This window comes from Trichechus manatus, unplaced genomic scaffold (assembly GCF_000243295.1).
Source record: "Trichechus manatus latirostris isolate Lorelei unplaced genomic scaffold, TriManLat1.0 scaffold00157, whole genome shotgun sequence".
NCBI classification, from domain to species: Eukaryota; Metazoa; Chordata; class Mammalia; order Sirenia; family Trichechidae; genus Trichechus; species Trichechus manatus.
This window is the reverse complement of record NW_004444093.1, coordinates 3,161,655-3,181,801: the sequence shown is the minus strand read 5'-3', so window position 1 is coordinate 3,181,801 and position 20,147 is coordinate 3,161,655. Positions and strand designations below refer to the sequence as shown.

Sequence of the window (20,147 nt, the reverse complement as noted above, 5' to 3'; positions counted from 1 at the left end):
CGTGCGCGCGGCTCCCTAAGGCCCTCCCGCCCAGACCCCGCCCCGGGCCAAGGCCCCACCCTCTGGCCGTCCTGGCCAGGATTACTTCCCGCCTTTCCGGCACCGCCCTCGTTGCCAAGGTAATCGCAAGGCCAAGAATCTCTCCATTGGCAGTCCCTCCCAGGCTACACCTCCGTACTCCAGGGCCTAGTCAACCGCTCGCCACTCCGGTGAGGCGTTTGTTGCCATGGTGATCTCCTTCGCAAACCGCGTGCTCGAGTCTCTCCAAGATCATTCCCGCCCAGACACCGCCCCTTAGACTAGGCCCCACCCAATGGCCGCCCCAGCCCCCGCCCACCGCTCGCCTACCCGACACCGCCCTTATTGCCATGGTGATCACCTCTGCAGCCGCATGCGCGAATCTCCGTGCTATCAAGCCCCGCTCAATGCCCGCCGGCCCCGCGTGGGCCTCGTTCTCATGGTGATCGGCGCCGCAGGCTGAGCTAGGCCAAGCCGCGCAGAGCCTAGAACACCCGCAGCCGCCGCAGCCGCCGGAGCCGCCGCAGCCGCCGCAGAGAGTGAGTCCACCTAGCCTCCGCCGGCCCCATGGCCCGCCCCTCCCAGAACCTGGACGTAGCCCACGGCCTTCTGTCCTGGGGCCCATCCCGGGCATCAGGCCTGGTCCGGGAGGAGGGCAGCGGTGGAGGACCACACCCTGGGCCTGGGTCAAGGCCACCCTGGGGCGGCGGGGGCGCAGGAGAAGAAGCCTTCCATGGGCGCGAGGGCTCGGCACTGGGCGGGGCTGCGGATGCGCGGGGCAAGGCCCCCTGGCGGGCCAGGACCTTAAGTTTCTAGGGACTCAAGGCGGGTCCCTCCTCACCCTGCCTCTACTACACGGGCCGGATGTGTAGCCCGTGTTTTGTGCCAAGCTTACCCGCGAGGTTAACTCAGAGAGGGCCCCTCTGGTAGAACGCTTGTCAGAAGGATGCAGGTCCCTGACTGGGCAGGCCTGCAAATGAGAGAGGTGACCTGCCTTCCTGTGTTAGATGGCTTTGCTTGGCGCTCCTGGTGGAGAAGGAGTTGTGGATCTGGTTGAAAAGTGGTGAAAAGTTAGCTGTGAACCAGGGCAGTGGGTTCCCAAGCATTTGGGCAGCTGCCTAACTCTTTCCCCTGGTCCACAGGACTTCGGAAGGATGAGGTCCTCCGTGAGGCCATTGGGGCCGCCTGTGAGCCGGGATCGCATCATCGTCAGCTTCCCTAAGGTAGAGAATCATTGTGTTTGGCTGAGGTCAAGTGGGCCCACAACTCGTGGCAACCCCATGCACAACAGAACTAAACACTGCCCAGTCCTGTACCATCCCCATGATCGGTTGGGGATCAGACCATTGTGATCCATAGGTTTTCACTGGCTGATTGTCAGAAGTAGCTCTTCATGTCTTTCTGCCTAGTCCATCTTAGTCTGGAAGCTCCCCTGAAGCCTTTTCAACATCATAGCTACATGCAAGCCTCCAGTGACAGAAGGGTAGTAGCTTCCCATGAGGTACAATGGTCAGGAATCGAACCCAGGTCTCCTGCATGGAAGGCAGGAATTCTACCATTGCAACCCCACTGCCTCCGAGTCACTAGGCCAACCCTTTATGTCAGCACTATTTTCCTGACACCTCATCCACACCCAACTTTCCCTGACCAGTACTACCACTGGCAGATAAAGCCGGTGGATCAGGGAGGTCTGTCCCTCATGAGGAGTCCCTAGATAGTGCAGATGGTTAACACACTCAGCTTAACCAAAAGGTTGGAGGTTGGGTCTACCCAGAGGCATCTCAGAAGGAAGGCCTGGAGATCTACTTCCAAAAAACCAGTCATTGAAAATCCTATGGTGCACAGTTCTACTCTGACACACATAGGGTCATCATGAGTCAGGGTTGACTCCATGACAGTTGGTATTGGTTCTCACCGCTCATGGACAGACCCTGGGGACTTACCAGACTTCTCCTTGAGAAGCTGGGAGACCGTGTTGACTGGTGCATGGTAGGCCAGCATGTTAATGGCATCAGCAGGAGCCACTTTGGCATCAGACAGTCCTGGGTGTGAATCCTGACTCCACCACTGAGCTTGACTGCTGTGGGTAAGTGACTCAGCCTGTTGGAGCCTCTGTTACATTAAGATAATTCCACTTACATTGTGTGTTTGCTTTACAGGGGTACACTTACAGTAGTTGTCACTATTGTTCTCATTATTATTATTACCTTTGTCAAAACAGCAAGGACCCTGGGTGGCACAGTTTGTGCTCAACTCCTAACCGCAGAAGAAAGGCCTGGCAATCTGCTTCTGTAAAGATTATAGCCAAGAAAACCCTATGGAGCAGTTCCACTCTGTAACACATGGGGTCACCATGAGTCGGAATCAACCTGATAGCAACTAACAACAACAATCAAAATAGCACTCCAGTTTCCTGACCCCAAAACCAGGGCTCTCCGCCCTTGCCATTCTGCCTCTGTTCCTGCTGAAAACTCACAGCTGTCTTCTGGCTGTCTTAAAATCCAGTATTGATTGCTGTGGGTGATGCACATCAGTACAAGTCCATAGGGGCTGGTGGGACAGTGCTCACCAGCATTGCAGATGTTCTGCCCCCAGCACCCACCATTCCCTGTCTAGGAATGTATCCTGCAGACATCCTGGCACGCACGGGAAATGCACGGCACAGTGTGTAAGAGCAGATCGGACACAACACAAATGTCCTCCAAGGGGGCTTCTCAAACAGTGGAGTGTAGATGTGCCGAGAATGGGTACCTCATGGTGCTGATGTACAGCATGGGGCCAATGTGAACTGCTAAGTAAAGACACAAGGATGGAGCTACGCATAGTAAAGAGTATGTAGCACGCCCCTAGGTGTGCAAAAAAGGAGAGGGAGAAAAGAAATGTGGGTTTGTCTATATGTGCATAAAACTTCTCTGGGAGGACATGTAACGGCTGCTGTTGAGTTGTCTCTGACTCAGTGACCTGGAGTCAGAGTAGAACTGTGCTCCATGGGGTGCCTCCCAGGACATTTCCTAGGCACATACATACAAAACCATTGCTGCCCAGTTGATCAACTCACAGTGATCCCTTGTGCGTCAGAGTAGGGTTTTCAGTGGCTGATTTTTCAGAAGTAGATAGTGGCTGATTTTTTGGAAGTAGATAACCAGGCCTTTCTCTGAGACACCTCTGGGTAGACTCAAACTGCCAACTTTTCAGTTAGCACCTGAGCATGCACAGTGGGCACACCCAGGGACTCTAGCACATACCTGCATATGTACACTTTTAAACAAAATACACTGTTGGCACACCCAGGGCCTCCAGCACATACCTGCATGTGCACACTTTTAAACAAATTTCACCGCACACCCAGGGACTCCAGCCATACATGCATGTGCAAACTTTTAAGCAAAGTTCACCATTCACACACCCAGGGACTCTAGCACATACCTACATATGCACACTTTTTTAAACAAAGTACACCATTGGCACACCCAGGGACTCCAGCACTTACATGCATGTGCACACTGTTAAACAGAGTTCACCATTGGCACACCTGGGGCTCCAGCACATGTACGCATATGCACACTTTTAAACAAAGATGGCTCAGAGACACAGAAGGTATGGGAGGCTAAACAAGCCTTGCAGCCCTGCCTTTCATCTAGCCCCACTGCCTTGAGGAGCCCAAGGCCATCGCATACAGCAAGGGGACAGCCATCCAGGTGGACCAGCCCAGGAGCCCCTGCCTGGGCCCTTTGATCTGGCTTGACCATGCCGCTCCTCTTCCGGACTCCCGAAACCCTGATGTCTCGAGGCCACTCACAAGATAGGGGATGGATGTGGCAGGGGGATTGGGGACAGCATAACAGGGCTGAAGTCACAGGCCACGAATGACCAGTGGAGGCTCGGGTTGGAGGGCAGGCAGGCATGCTGGGGAATCAGGCGCCCCTCACTGCCTGGCTCATGGACAATGTGTCATCCGTCTGTCGCTCTCTTTCCAGTGGTACACGCCTGATGCCTGCCTGCAGCGCAAGGAACACTTCCACGGGCACATCAGTGCAGCCTGTGAGCACAGGGACACAGGCACTGTCGGGTGAGCGTTGGGCCCGGGATGGGCGCGGGGTAGCCCACAGGCAGAGAGAGCTACGTGAATGCGGGAATGACAGAGTGGATAAAGAGCTCCCCGACACAGACGAGGCCATGCGCCCAGTACAGGCCTGACCAGGATTGGGTGTGCTCTGCTTTACTGAACACAACCCGGCACATGGAACACTTGCCGTGTCCACCCCAGACCTCAGCACATGTCCTTTCTTACTCCCCTTGTCACCCTCCCTCTTCAGGGCTCACATAGGTGTTGTGGTAGCATCTGGAACCTTCTCTGGGCCCCCACTTCCACCGCCCCCAGGATGGGCAGGTGCCCCTATGTGCTCCTGTACCCCAAGCACATGTCTTACAAAGGCTGTGTCTCCCTTGTCCCTGACACAGTAACTCCTTGTGACAAGCAGGCACAGGGCCTGCTGTTGCCCCTGTCCGGAGGAGCTCACTGGTATCACACATGTGTGGGGGAGCCAGGCAGAGGTACCATACAGGCCTCGGGGTACACCACTCAGGGTCCCCCCAGCCACACAGAGAGGCAGGCTTGGGGTAGAGTGGCCAGTGTGGCCACGGTCAGAGGTGAGGGCAGTGGCCCTGCAAGTCTGGCATGCTGGTTCTGGGCCAGGTGCTAGGCACATACTATACCCTCCCAACAGCACCAGCACGGGGGGAAACCAAGGCACAGAGGGTCTCTGCTACAAGCCGTCGGAAATACCTCTGCTCCTTCATCTGGGAAGTGGGGTGCAAGACCACCCAGTTAAGAAGAGGACAACCTGGCATAAGGAGACGCAGCCCCTTCATCTAGGAAGAGGGGTCAGGGTAGACACAACCCTTCTTGGGAGGTGGGGTCAGGGCGGACACAGCCCCCTATCTGGGAAGTAGGATCTGGCTGGATACAGCCCCTTCGTCTGAGAAGTGGGTGCAAGGTGGATGCATTCCCTTCATCTGGAAAGTGGGATCAGGGCAGACGCAGCCCCTTCATCTGGGAAGTGGGTTCAGGGCAGATACAGCCCCTTCGTCTGGAAAGTGGGGTCAGGGCAGACGCAGCCCCTTCGTCTGGAAAGTGGGGTCAGGGCGGACACAGCCCCTTTGTCTGGGAAGTGGGGTCAGGGCAGATGCAGTCCCTTCACCTGGGAAGTGGGGTCAGGGCAGACACAGCCCTTCATCTGGGAAGTGGGGTCAGGGCGAACGCAACCCAGCCCTTGCATACTCTCAGGTACGGAACCAATGTAGGTTCCATCCCAGAAAGCTTGTGGGGTGCAAGGCTGTCTCACTGATACCGGCTGCCTGCTGGCCCTCATGTCTGCAGCTCCCTGCACACTGGCTATATTTTCTTGGCTCAGGCACCTGGGCAAGGCTCCAGCCCAGCTGCTCCTGCCTTGACATACGCGTGGCTCTCAGTTACCACGGCCCAGCCGCTATTGTCCCCAGGTCTTGATTCCCAGGACAGGGACTTCAGCCTAGCTGGGGTTAGGTGTGCAGCCCCAGGGGCAGCAGGCCCTCTACCCTCCCCTCTTGGCTGGGATGGGGTAGTCCCACCCAGCACAGGGAGAGCTCAGGGAAGGATGAGCCTGTGAGGGTCTGAATACCTCTCCTGACCTGCTGAGCACCACAATGTTTCTTACAGGCTCAGACTCTCCAAGGTGGTGGTTGTGGGAGACCTCTATGTCGGGAAGACCAGCCTCATCCACAGGTATGTCCCCAGGGTCCCCCGCCCTGCGCCGCTTGCCTGGCACCAGCTGATTGCTCTGCTGTGAGGCAGCGCTCCCAGGTGGAGCTGTGGGGTTGCCTGGAGGCTGTGGGTGGGGAGCCAAGCAAAGCACCCAGGGTCTGGCATCATCTCCCACCCTCAGGGTCCATGGGCACACACCTGCCCTCTCTCAAATAGGCCTAGTCTTTCCCTCACTGTTTCTGAGCTGTGGTGTCTGCTTTCCCAGCCGCTGTGGCCTCTCTCCCCAACTCATTCTCCGTTCTTCTTGGCTGTTCCCTGTTGGTAGACGGTTAGGTGCCTCCTGGTCTCACACTTCTTTGTGAAGCTTCAGTGTGCATTCCTGTGAGGCCACCTCTGATGTCTTCTTCCTCCTCTTACAGGTTCTGTAAGAACATTTTCGACCATGACTACAAGGCCACCATTGGGGTGGACTTTGAGATCGCGCGCTTCGAGATCGCTGGGGTTCCGTACAGCCTCCAGATGTGAGTTGTGGTTATGTCTTGTACGTGGCTCATGGATGTGCTTTCGGAGACTACTAGGGAAGGCATGGAGAGTGGCTCTCAGAGAGCAGAGCCTGGGGGCATGAAACCAGGGCTCCCTAGTGCCTCGAGTCCCTCCATGCTTCCTCATCTTCAGCAGTGGTCTGTCGTGTCATTAGCTCTGGAGAGGATCCTCAAAGCCTGATAAAGCCCCCATCGCTAGATAGGCTCCCCATCTCCCAGGCTCTGGCTCCAGCCCCTCCCCATGAGCCACTGTTTCCCTTGCCTCCTTTAAGAGGTAGAGAGGAGGGAGAGGGTGCATGGGGTGAGTGGGGGGTGTGGTGGAGGCTGCCCTGGCCCTGTCCACAGCCCCTTCCTCAGGCTCCCACCACTCTGCCTCTCTTTCCCTCAGTCTATCTGTTTGTCTTCTTCCTAGACAGACCCCACTTGCCTTGCCTCTCAATGGCCAGGGTCTCCAGCCTCTCCTTTCTGTTTCCCTCAGAGCAGCCCCTTCTTCCGTGGCCTCCCACTTTTCCACCTCATTTGGCATCTGGTGGACTTTTCCTCCTGCTCAAGGCCATTACACACTCCTTCATGGGGACCTGTTCCCCCCACATGCTGCCCTCACCAGGCCTCTGTTCTGACCACCCCCCCCCCGACATCGACATGCTTCCCTCACCAGGTCTCTGTTCTGACCCCCCAGTGTGCTGCCCTCACCAGGCCTCTATTCTGGAGTCCCCCACATGCTGCCCTCACCAGGCCCTGTTCTGACCCGCCCCCACCACGTGCTGCCCTCACCAGGCCTCTGTTCTGGAGTCCCCCACATGCTGCCCTCACCAGGCCCTGTTCTGACCCGCCCCCACCACATGCTGCCCTCACCAGGCCTCTTTTCTAACCGCCCCTTCCACGTGCTGCCCTCACCAGGTCTCTGTTCTGGAGCCCTCCCTGGTGTCACATCTGCTCCCATGGCTCCCAACTCTGTCGTGATAAAGTCTCCAGCTCTGAGGACTCCTAAAGCTTGCAGCGCAGCCCTGAGCCAGATGGCAATATCAGATTCTGCCTGAGGGAGAACACAGGGCCAGAGAAAAGCAGAAGAAGCTGTGGGGACACAGGGCTGGGGGCCCAGAGGCCTAGAGCCAGGGAAGCAGATGGGGGAGGGGGTTCCAGCTCAGGGGAAGATGCATGGCCACATCTAATTAAAGGGCCCACGACAAAATGGTGAGCACTGGCCTGGCTCAGCCTCTCATTGCCATCCCCACCATTGCCCAGGTCATCTTTAGAAAGGAATGAGTTCATGAAAGAACGGAACCTGGGAGTCTTGTGTCAGGATGGGTCACTGGAAAAATTTCAGACAGTTGATGTCCTACTCAGTGCTTAGCCTGAGTCTCCTAGTGTTGGTGTAACAGAAATACAACAAATGAACAGACATTTATTTTCTCACAGTTCAGGAAGCTAGAAGTCCAAATTCAGGGTGCTGGCTTTAGGGGAAAGCTGTCTGTGTCTGTGCTGGGGGAAAATCCTGGTCTCAGCTTCTCTAACATTCTTCTTGGTGTTCCTTGGAGATCTCCATGTGCCATCTATCTTTCCCCCATTAAAACTTGGTTCTGTGCCTAATCTGCTCCTTTTATATCTCAAATGTGATTGGTTTAAAACACACCCTATGCTGAAATGGCCTCATTAACATAACAAAAGTAACTCTGTTCCCAAATGGGATTGCATCTACACCTATACCAAAACCAAAAACTAAACCAACTGCTGTGGAGTCAATTCCGACTCATAGTGGCCCAATAGGACATAGTAGAACTGCCCCGTAGGGTTTCCAAGGAGCAACTGGTGGATTCAAACTGCCAGCCTTTTGGTTAGCAGCCGAGCTCTTAACCACTGTGCCACCAGAGCTCCATCCACACCTATAGGGATTAGGATATACAGCACATATTTTTTGGGGACACATAACACATGGGTTGTCTGCTCTTCAGTTTATTTGCTGACATTTTGATCTGCTGGTTTTGAAAAGACTAGATTTTCAGACTTGGCCCCTACATGCTGGGTGTGCAGGAAGATATCAGCGTGTGCGCCCCTTCTACCTGTGCCCATGACAGACATTACTAATGGATTGCTGCGCCCCCTCCATGGGTCCACGGCACAGCCTCTGAGCCCTTCTCAACCTGGAGCTCAGAGAGCCAGAGCTGACTGTAGAGCTAGAGTTGACTGGTCAGAGCTGGCCTTGTTAGACCTCTCCAGAGATAAGTGTCCCTCCCAGCTGCAGTGTTGAAGGTGAAGGGTGCCCAATCAGATGTAAGCTATTAGCAGACCACAGTGGGGTCCCAGCCAGTTCACAGCCTCCTCCGCAGGGGCTTCATCATCTTCAGGGTGAGCAGTGTCATGGAGCATCTTCTCTGAGCTGCACCCATGTTCATCCAGGCAGTGGGTCCAGGAGGGGATCCCCCATGGGGTACCTTAGGAAGGGGTCCTAAGGAGCTGGGGGGCTGGCTAACAGCAGGTGCATCCTGAAACCCACAAGGCAGGCACGGGCCCTCCAGGTCTGCCCACATGGCCTCCGTGCCTCGGTGGCCTGGACCTCTGTGATGTATCTGCCTGCCCCTCTCTGTGTCCCTTTGTTCTCTCCACTGCACAGCTGGGACACGGCTGGACAGGAGAAGTTCAAGTGCATCGCATCCGCCTACTACCGAGGTGCCCAGGGTGAGTGGTGTGTGCAGAGGGTCTCCAGCTGCATGGGCAGGAGCTCCCGCTGGGTCCTCTGTATGGCACCAGTTCCTGTCCTCTGAGAGCCGCTGGACGAGCACCTGGCCAGTCCTCAGGGGGAGGTGCCCTCTGGCAGCCACAGCCTGAGGGCCCAGTGCGGGGCTCACTTTAAGTCTTCAGCTCAGAGAGACAGATGGGCAGTGCCTTTTCTGAGACCCCAGCCAGGGAGAGCCAAGTTGGCTCCAGGAGGAGATGGGGTAGGCTTGTCCTGTCTTGGCAGGCAGCGGGCTAGGACCTCGCCACACACACCAGAGGAGAGGTGAGAGGTGGGCCAGGGAGGACATGTAGCCCCAGGTGGGGGCTGAGGGGCTCAGTGCCCCACTTCCACTGCCGAGGACACCCCCCTCAGCCCCACCTTCCCAGGAAAAAGGCAGGAATGGATTTCAGTGGGAGATGTGAGAGAAACCAGTCTTAAATTATGAGGCACAGTATGTCACCCAGCTGTTGTTGTTGTTAGGTGCTGTCAAGTCGATTTTGACTCACAGGGACCCTAAGTACAACAGAAGGAGACACTGCTGGGTCCTGCACCATCCTCACAATCATTGCTATGTTTGAGCCCATTGTTGCAGCCACTGCATCAGTCCATCTTGTTAAGGGTCTTCCTCTTTTTCACTGACCCTCTACTTTACCAAGCATGATGTCCTTCTCCAGGGACTGGTCCCTCCTGATAACATGTCCAAAGGTCCAAAGTATGTGAGATAAAGTCTCACCATCCTTGCTTCTAATGAGCATTCTGGCTGCACTTCTTCCAAGACAGATTTGTTCATTCTTCTGGCAGCCTATAGTATATTCAATATTTTCCACCAACACCATAATTCAAAGGCATCAGTTCTTCTTCGGTCTTTTTTATTCATTTTCCAGCTTTTGCATACGTACGAGGTGATTGAAAATATCATGGCATATGTCAGGTGCACCTTAGACCTCAAGGTGACATCTTTGCTTTTTAACGCTTTAAAGAGATTCTTTGCAACAAATTTGCCCAATGCAATACATCATTTGATTTTTTGACTGCTGCTTCCATGGGCATGGATTGTGATCCAAGTAAAATGAAATCCTTGACAAATTCAATATTTTCTCCATTTATCATGATGTTACTTATTGGTCCAGTTGTAAGGATTTTTGGTTTCTTTATGTTGAGGTGTAATCCATGCTGTGGTGTCATCCAGCAGCAGTGTGGAAATCACAGCCTTCTCAGTGAAATACAGACAAAAACAGGGAACCAGCCATGAGCAAGCACTTTAGCTATGTGCTGGCATACCAGCTCTGCTGTGTCCGTTGTCAACCGTGCCTCCTGTGCCCTTTGCCCCTCCTGGCCTCGCCTCCAGAGGGTTACCCTGAGGAAGAATGTGTGTGCGGGCCTGGCACGCATTTGCAAATGCAGCAGTTTTCCACCACCACCACCATCGGGTTCCTCCTTTGTGGCCGTCCTCTGCTAGGCACCCTGGCGGCCCCCAGCCCAGGCGTCAAGAAGGCCCCATCCTGCCCAGCTCACACCTCCAGGGGGCAGCAGAAAGCAGGCCTTTGCCAGGAATGTGGTCTGCATGGGGCTCCCCCAGGACCCCCCCAGGGGCCCAGCACCCTCAGCATCATGGGACTGGGTGGGCCAATGACAGAGGAGCTGGGGAGCATCTCTTGCCCCTCCCTACCCGTTTGCCCAGAACTGTTTCCATAGCAATAGCAGCTGCCATTGAGGGAAAGCCGGCTGCTTCCAACCTGAGCACAGAGCCCTAAGTATCTGCCCTCGGTTAGTCCTTCCAGCAGCCTGAGAGTTAGCGTACCCCAATCACCACTTCACCAGGGGACACTGAGGCCCAAGTCCCCTCAGCCAGAAGCAGCATCTCTGCCACCAAAGCCCTGCACTTCCCACCCACTCATCCTGTCTCCCTGAATTCCATGTGCCTGGACGCCAGTGGGGTCAGGGAGGGTAACCTGGCAGCAGGGGTGGGCCTGCCTCCCCTGTCATTAACAAGCTCTCAGTTTCCCCACATCCAGCAATCATCACGGTGTTCGACCTCTCTGATATGCAGACCCTGGAGCACACCAGGCAAGTCCAGCTCAACAGCCCCCACGGGCCACCACCAGGTCCAGGCAGCCAGCGTCAGCTGATCTCCCCAGCGGCAGCATGAGGACTAGGCACACCATTTGAACCCCACTGTCCACAGACATTTATTGTCCAGTTGCCTTATTGTCACTTGAGATTCGCACCTTTTATATCAGAAGGCAGGGCAGCTCACAGCACACAGCTAGCGTGGTCATGCAGCTGCACTCAGAAGCCTGCGCTCTGTGTGATGCTCTGTGGTCGCCATCTTGAAACTCTTATTTTTTTGAACAAGGGGTCTGGTGTCATCACCATGCACTGGGCCCGTCTGCAGGGACGTGATCTGGTACTCGCTGCCTTGGGCAGAGACCTGGTCTAGACAGCTGGCCGTGTGACTGCTTCTGGGAGGCCATCCTGTATCTGCCTGGGATTGCCCAGCTAATGGGACTAAAGCCCCTGTAAAACCAGTTGCCATCAAGTCAACTCTAACTCATGGCCCCCCCATAAGTGTCAGGGTAGAACTGCACTCTGTAGGGTTTTCAATGGCTGGTTTTTTTGGAAGTAGATTACCAGGCCTTTCTTCCAAAGTGCCTCTGGGTAGATTTGAACCTCCAACCTTTTGGTTGGCAGCCGAGCACGTTCACCATTACACCACCCGGTATACCTCACTGTTGTTTGGGCGTTCATATCCAGGATCTCCCAAGTCCTGTAACGGTGATGGTTCCAGATGATGGATGAGAAGCCCAGCTCTCACCCAGGGTTGCATGGGGCAAAGGCAGCACAAGGGCAGGACGACACAGTCTCCCCTCCCTAACGAGTGCCCTCGCCCACCCAATCCAGCCCAGGCCCTGAGGCTACAGGACCAACATCTGCTCAGCAGCACAGAACGACCCTCCCCCTCCCTCTTGGCTCCCTGCCCCAAGCCCTGGGGAGGGCCTAAGTCTGTAGCCCCACCCCTGGTCTGCCTTGGGCTCCCTGGATGGGTGGTGTCTCTCAGCTGTCTCCTCTCTGTGGTCCAGGCAGTGGCTGGAGGATGTGCTGCGGGAGAACAAGCCAGGCTCCAGTGCCATCTTCCTGGTGGGAACCAAGAAGGATCTTCTGGTGAGCAGGGTGGTGCTGGACCTAAGTTGGCCTTCAGGAACATTTCCTTCAGCTTCCTGCATGACTCGAGAGTGGTGGGGGCCCCAGCAGGCCTGGATGAGGGGTGTTCATTTCACATGGCAGGGCCAGCTAGCACTGGGCTTGCCAAGGACCTTGGGTCTTGTCCAGCAGTAGGGCTGCCCGAGTTGGTACTGGGAGTCAGCGTGGGGAGGGAGGACAGTGTGGCAGGAATCAGGGCCGCCTACCCCGGGGTCTCCCTGCAGAAAGGCCTGGAGCACTGGGTCACGGAGGCCATTTCTGACCGTTTGTTTCTCCCAGTCAGGGGTGGCATGTGCGCAGGCTGAAATAGAGGCTGTGCGCCTGGCCAACGAGATACAGGCCGAGTACTGGGCAGTGTCAGCCAAGACAGGTAAGTCGGGGCCGGGCTGGTACGCCATCATGGGTGCAGGGTCCCTGCAGGCCACGGGAGGTTCTTGTTGTGCCCTCAGCAGCCTGGACTCAGTGCTGGCATCACAGTGGCCTGCTGGGTGCCATGCAGGGCTGTCCTTGCCTAAGAGCAGTCTCCTCGTCCCTAGAAGGAGACTGGGAGGCTCACTTCACGGAGGGGGGTTGGGAATCTCACCCTGTGCCAGCAGACTCTTGAGCACAATCTTCACCGCCACCCAGAGGCAGGTTCTGACCTGTCCCTATGAAGTCCCTTCCAAGGTCACAGGGAGGAAGTGGAAGGCTGGGGTCCCTCACCTATAACCCTCTGCCCCTGGCCTGCAATATGGTGTGACACGCCCAGTACGGTGCCATAATGGGTGCTCCCAGCCCCTCCCTGGGCCCCATCACAGCACTGAGACACCGCCTTTGGTCTCGATCCTCCCACTCCCCATGCAATCCACCCTGACCACACTGGGCCTAGCCACTGCTGACCCTGCCAGGCAGGAAAACAGTGTCTCCAAGCCCCAGTCTCCTCTGAGAAGCATGATGCTGCCCATCTCATTGTACTTTTAATGAAAAAACATGTTTTAAATGACAAAACCCGTATATATCCACTGATGACAAATCAGAAAATGCAGAGAAGTAAAAGCAGACCCTTAAGACCCCAGGATGTTGGGAGTGAAATGAAGTAAATATGCAGTGCTTGGCATACAGTAGGTCCCAGAGGCTCGCCCCAGGGTAGGGGCACAGCAGACATCTGGCCAGGAGTCAGGCAGTGGCAGGAGCACTGGGGTGAGAGTGCTACCTGTGGCCCATGCCAGCTCCTTTACTCCTCCTGACCCACCCTACTCCTTACCAGAGCAGCAGCCACGTTCTCTGAGCTCACTGTGGGCCCAGCAGGACTGCTGTGTACAGCTGTGCAGGTTGCTAGCTGTGCGAGGTCAGTGATGGGGGCTAGAATGCAGCCCACGCCCCAGAGGAGGGTGCTTAGAGGCTCTGTATGGGGGCCGGCAGCACATCAGTCCTTGCAGCCACCAATGGGACAGGTACCGGAAAAGACCATGCTAGCTGGCACGCATCTGTCTTGATCTCCACATGTCCCCACGCCTGGCCCATAGCAGGTGCTCAGTAGCAGTTGTTGGAGGATGGTTGTCAGGATGCTGGGGCCCAAGGCTCACCAGAGATCTGAGGGAACTGTGGGGTCAGGGGTCAGAGCCAGGGGCACTGGAGCCAGGTGGACCACTGGGACATGGACCTGCCCCTCCCACTCCCCAGTCAGCCCCACGTGGCGGGGCTGTGCTCTGGTATGGGTACTGTTGCTGTCAGGGTGCCTTGCGCCCGCTGGCACACATCTAAGGTCATCTGTGGGTGAGGGCGGAGGGGAGTTACCATGCTTCCGCCCACAGGGGAGAACGTGAAGGCGTTGTTCAGCCGTGTGGCTGCCCTGGTATTCGAGCAGTCGGTCCTGTGGGAACTGGAGAGGAGGAGCGGCACCCGGCCCCAGGTCGGCAACGCAAGCCTCATCCGTACGTACCCGCCAAGTGTTCCCCACACTCCCCTGTTGGGTACCCATTTCCTACCTTGCCACCCCACTGTCCTTCTTCCTGTCACCCCCGCCTCACTGCAGCCTCCCAACCCCCACTGCTACGACCACACCTCCCCTGACTCTCCCCATCCTCCGGCAGCCTCCCCGCCCATGTCTTTGCCTACTCTGTTCTGCTCTGTATGCCTCTAGGCTCTTGGCCTGTGCCCAGCTCAGCAAGGCCTGGGACAGTGGGCCTAGGGGCTCAGGAGCCACCAGAGGCACATGGGCCCTGCCTAGTGTCCACTACAGGGGACTTGGTCAACACCACATGATTCTCCCCTCCTTGCAGGAATGGAAGGGAGTCTGCCAGAGGCCCAGGAGAGTGAGAGGCTCTCCAGCCTGGGCTGTTGTTAGCGGGTCCCTGCGCCAGACAACTCCACCTCACACACGCAGGCAGCGCGCCCATGACCGCAGAGGGCAACATGGAGTTCACACACGTCTGCCGCCAGGGGCGAAGGCCTTTCCCCAGCTTCTCCATCACCCACTGTGGAGTCCGGCTCACTACCTCTCTATGGCAGGTCAGAGCCAGGAGGGACCCCACTGGCTCCCCAGGGCCTCACTGCTCGGCCTGTGGGGCACGGCAGGGTTACCTGGAAGGCCACCCACCGGCAGGGTCATCGGACAGTTCCTCCTGTCCTGAGAGGCCTTGGCCTCTGCCCCACATCCCTAGCCTGCATAGACATTGCCCGTCGATTCCAACGCCTTTCCCAGGCCATCCTGTGGTCACTTCCATACCTTTCTCAGTACAGCATGCAGGTGCAGGACATGCCATCATCAGCACTGAGGGAAAACCCACCTGCCACCCTGCCTGTATGCTGCCTTGGGGGTCTTTTTGTCAGATAGGATTTACAATTGTGCCTTGGAGCTTCTTCAGATCCTTGAGCCCCAGCCATCCCTAAGACTGACTCCCAGGGTGGCTATGGGCCAGCCCTGCCCCCAGCAGAAGGCGAACAAGCAGGGCTCCCAGGATCCTCCGGTGCCTCACGATCCCTGGGGCCTGCACTTGGGCCTCCCGGACACTGACTATATGTTGGCCATGCTGCACAGTGGCCCAAGGGTGACACTGTCCACTTAGCCTCTGCAGCTGTAACCCCAACTCCTGTGTGGCTGTAGGACCCAGTCTCCGGGGCTGCTGCTCACAAGTGTCCTCCCCGCCCCTCTCTCCAGAGGTCCTGAGACACGGCCAGCAGGACCCACCCCTGCAAAGATAAGGGCCAGGGAACAAAGGAGCGTTGGATCATGTCTCCTAGAACCACTCCAATCCAGGATGCTCCCTCTGTCCACCACTTCCTGCTGCACACCCAGGAAAGGCAGGAGCACCCATGCCTCCCCCAGCTCTGCCCAGAGTGCCTGCACCACAGCTGACATCCTGTGCTCCTGGCCCATCGCGTAACCCTACCCCTCAGTGCTATTAACTGCCCACCTGCCCCACTCAGCCTGCCCTCCTCTGCCACGGGCAGGGGGCCCATCAGGTGTCCCTGTCCCCTTTCATAGACGATGAGGTTTCTGCAGGAAGCTGTTTGGGCAGCGTTTTATCCTGGTGCCCTGAGCGGTACCAGCTGTGTGGTACCCAGTGAATGCCCACCGACTTGGCAAATGTCAGGTGTCCATTCCCCCTTCACTGTGCCTTTAGCTCTATTTTAAAAATTTATATATTTAGAGTCCTTGGGTGGTGCAAACGGAGAATGCACTTGGCTGCTAACCAAAAGGTTGAAGATTCGAGTCTAGCCAGAGGCAACTCGGAAGAAAGGCCTGGCAATTTGCTTCTGAAAAATCAGCGAGTGAAAACTGTATGGAGCACAGTTCTACTCTGACACACATGGGTCATCATAAGTCAGAATCGACTCAATAGCAACTGGTTATTTTTTTAAATATAAATTTAAAACACTTTTAAAAGAATTATGAGGTTATTGTAAACCAGTTAAGCAGTACAAGTGTGTAGCTTACACTGTGTAAGCCCACCCTCAGGCTGTGCTCCTGACGTGAGCACAGCAGGCACTGCTCATGGTTGGCAGGGCTCCCTTTGTACTGTGTTCCTGTTATATAGCCTCATGCATGTTGGCATGTTTGATGGTTGTTTTACCCCATGGCCTCATGCTGCCCGTGCTCTCTGGCAGTCTGCAGTCTTCATGAACCACCCCAGGGCCCTCACAGCCAGCAGCCAAGCTGCCTGGTACTGCAGCAGCTGCACAGCTTCCTTGGTGTGATAGGACTGAGGTTGTTTTCTCCAGCCCCAATGCAGGGCAGTTAAGTGGGGTCCAGCTGTTATCCATCATGGTGGCGCTGCAGTGGCCGCCTGTGCAGGTGCAGCTGCACACTCAGGACTCCCAAGGGGCCCTACAGGGCCTTCTGTGGACTGTGTCCCAGGCCCGGTCCCCTAGACACAGCCATAGGAGGCAGCCGCATCACAGAGTGGAGAGCCAAAGGCCCTCCCTATGGCTCTCCCAGCCGCAGGCCCCAGGATAGGGTACAGGTGACGGGGTCCTGCCCACTGAGCCCAGGCCCCACGATGCTTTGTGTGCACCCACACCTTGGCACATGGTCCTAGATGACACTTGCCTTGTCCCCCACGTCATTGTGGTATCTGGTTCCTGCCACCTTGCCGACACAGGAATGGCCACTTGGGTTTCAGTATTTGGCCTGCATGCAGGGAGGGTGGGCTCTCCAGGCTGGCCGCAGTGGGGAATGCAGGGTGCTCCATCCTCCCCCATTCTCTTCCCTCTGCCCCGTGCAGTGCGGGACCCCTGCAGTGGCAGTGCGCAAGTGCTCCAGAAACCTCACCCTGCCTTCTCTCTCCCAGGGAGCCTTATTTGGTCACAGTAACCCTGTGGGGTGGGTGTCATGACCACCCTGTCCCCCTGAACAGATGAGGGAAGTGAGGCTCAGCAGTAACATGAACGGACAGTCTGAACACCTCCACACCCTGGTCAGTCCTTCATCTCTCTGCCCCCAACCCAGCATGAGGTCTGCTCCCAGTGGGAATCCTGCTCCTTGTATCTGTGGTCCCAGATGTCAGCACCCCCAACAGTCATAAGATCCCAGCATGAGCAGCCCAGTGCTGCAACCCAGAAAGGGAGGGTATTATTAGTGAAAGTACCCACCAACCACGCCTAGCCCCTCCATCCCCAGCAGAGGCAGGAGACAAGCTAATTAATCCCCCCTGCCCTGCTCCCTAGCCCCACAGCCCAGGGGATGAAGGCCCCACAGTGATAAGGACAGAAGGAGGCTTCAGGGCGGGACTCTCAGCCTCCTTCAGTCACGCCCTGGGTTGGTGCTGGAATGAAGAGGAGGCCCTGGGCTCCACTTACATTTCAGCCTGGGGGAGGGCGGCAACCACTCCCAGATGGACCTCACTCTCCCAGGGACTGGTGCCATCTAAGCCGGGAGACCTGAGTTATGGGTAACTGGAACCTAGAGGTGAACACGTTACTTGTGAAGTGTCATTGAGTCAACTCAGACTCATGGCGATATTATGTACAACAGAAGGAAAAATTGCCCAGTCCTCTGCCATCTTCATGATTGTTGGTATGTTTGATTCCATTGTTGTGGCTACCATGTCAATCTGTCTCATTTTCACTGACCCTCTACTTTACCCACCATGACGTTCGCTTCGAGTGATCAGTCTTTCCTGATGATGTGTCCAAAGTAAGTAAGTCCAAGTCTCATCATCCTTTCTTCTAAGGAGTGTTCTGGTTGCATTTCTTCTAAAATTGATTTGTATGTTCTTCTGGCAGTCCACAGTATATTCAGTATTCTTCACCAACACTGTAAGTCAAAGGCATCGATTCTTCGGTCTTCCTCTTTCATTGTCTAGCTTTTGCATGCATATGAAGTAACTGAAAAGACAATGGCTTGGGTGAGGCACACCTTAGTCATCAAAGTGACATCTTTGCTTTTTAACACTTTAAAGAGATCTTTTGCAACAGATTTGCCCAATGCAATATGTCATTTGATTTCTTGACTGCTGCTTCCGTGGGCATTGATTATTGATCCAAGAAGAATGAAATCATTGACAACTTTGATTTCTTCTTCAGAGGTGGACAGAAGTTCAGTTAAATGCACTTGCTCACTCGTTAAGTGTTCCTTGGGGCCTTCTCTCTAACCTGGCCCTCTGCATTCTCCCGTGCACCCATCCCCACAGCCCACGCAGAGGCCAGCAGCAACCCCATCCATGGGTGAGCCAAGGCTGCATGAGGGTCTACCCCCCAGGACACTCAGGCCAGGGTGGGACTGGGAGGCAGCTCTATTCAACCCTTACACCTGGGCCCTGGTGGAGCGAAGAGGTAAAAGAGGCATCCCAGCCCATGGGGTCTGCAGAGGGTACATGCCCACACAGTGGCCCAGGGTGGTGATGGGGAACACCTTCAGAAGGAGAATACAGTGCTGGAAGGGCCCAAAGGGAGAAGAGGCTCAGGGAGACCAGTGGGCCCTCGCCTTGGGCCCTACTTGAGATAAGACACCCCCAGCAGCTCTGTCCAGCAGTGCCAAGGCGCCTCTGCTATCTGCTGTGGCCTCCCAAGTGTTACCTCCCATATGGCCAGGGCATCCCCAAGGGAAGCTGATGGCAGATGGGAAGTGTGGTTGTCACTGCCACCTCCTTTTGCAGCATGGATCCTCCTAGCCCCCACCCTCTCCTCCGGGCACCTCCCCACATCCAGGGCCACCCGCCAGCTGTGTAAGCCCGTGCCCATGCAGTACCAGAGTGGGCACGGTGCACCTGTCCTTGGTTGCTGTCAGCCCCACTCAGCCTACCTGCTCCTCTGCTTCCCCGTCACACCTCCCCTGAGGCCTGCCCACCCAGGCTATAGGGACCCCCCCTCAGCCATCTCCTCACCCTCTTCCTCACTATATGGGGGCTGGCATTCCCTCCCTTGTGGCAGCCCCAGTACAGCACAAAGCCAACCCCAACATCTGCTGGATGGAGAATGGATTGGGGTGACAGCTATGCCCTTAACTCTTGAGCTAAAAGTTCTTTTTTTTTTTAATTACTGTGGTGACTATATACATAATAAAACATACGTCATCTTAACAATTTCTACCTGTACAATTCAGTGATGTTGATCACATTCTTCAGGTTGTGCAACCATTCTCACCATGTTTTTCTGAGTTGTTCTACCACCATTAACATAAAATCAGTGCCCCCTAAGTAAACACTCCCCCTTCACCCCCCCCACACCCCATAGCCATTAACAATCTTCAGTTTCTATATATTTGCTTATTTCATGTAAGTGAGTTCATCATACAGTATTTGTCCTTTTGTGACTAATTTATTTTGCTCAGCATAATGTTTTCCAGGTTTATCCATGTTGTGATATGCATCAGGACTTCATGTCTTTTTACACTGAGTAGTATTCCATTGTGTGTGTACCACATTTTGTTTATTCTTCATCTGTTGATGGACATTTAAGTTGTTTCCACCTTTTGGCTATTGTGAAATGTGCTGCAGTGAACATTGGTGTGCAGGTTTCTATTTGCGTTCCTCTCTTCACCACTTCTGCAAGGAGTGGGATCTCAGGGTCACATGTAGTTGTATGTTGAGCTAAAAGTTCTTACTGTATTTAGTAAAGAGTAACAAGATTTGCACCAAGTGAAACCCCAGGGAAACAGCATAAGACATGGGAGATGTGGCCTGTGCACCTGGGAGGCTGACAGTTTGGTGGTGAAGATGGGCCGATAAAGAAACCACAGCCTGGGGTGGCAAGAGTGCAGATGGGAGACAAGGGTCATAGAATGCCCAGGTGGGGGCACACATTACCTGGGCCTGGGGAGACCAGGACAGCTGCGGGCAGCAAGGTTTCACTGATGTGGGAAGGACGAGGCCATGATGAGAACTAATACAGATACATATGCACCGTGGCCCAGGTGCTGATGTGATCGTGTGCTTGTGTCCTCGCTGTAACTCCAGAAGCCAGTGTGGACCCCTTTACAGAACAGGTTGCTGAGGCTCAGTTGGCC

General features: G+C 55.5%; 1 protein-coding gene across 1 annotated transcript; it reads left to right on the top strand.

The window, feature by feature from the left end:
• The first annotated feature begins 433 nt into the window (after nt 1-433).
• RAB36 (RAB36, member RAS oncogene family) lies at nt 434-14,546 on the top strand. The gene is given in 12 exon segments (XM_004386172.2): nt 434-557; nt 656-801; nt 1,161-1,241; nt 3,996-4,087; nt 5,717-5,782; nt 6,181-6,282; nt 8,915-8,979; nt 11,035-11,090; nt 12,104-12,181; nt 12,500-12,590; nt 14,014-14,133; nt 14,482-14,546. Coding segments are annotated over 12 exon segments (1,062 nt in total). The 5' UTR covers nt 434-457.
• The last annotated feature ends 5,601 nt before the right edge of the window (nt 14,547-20,147 follow it).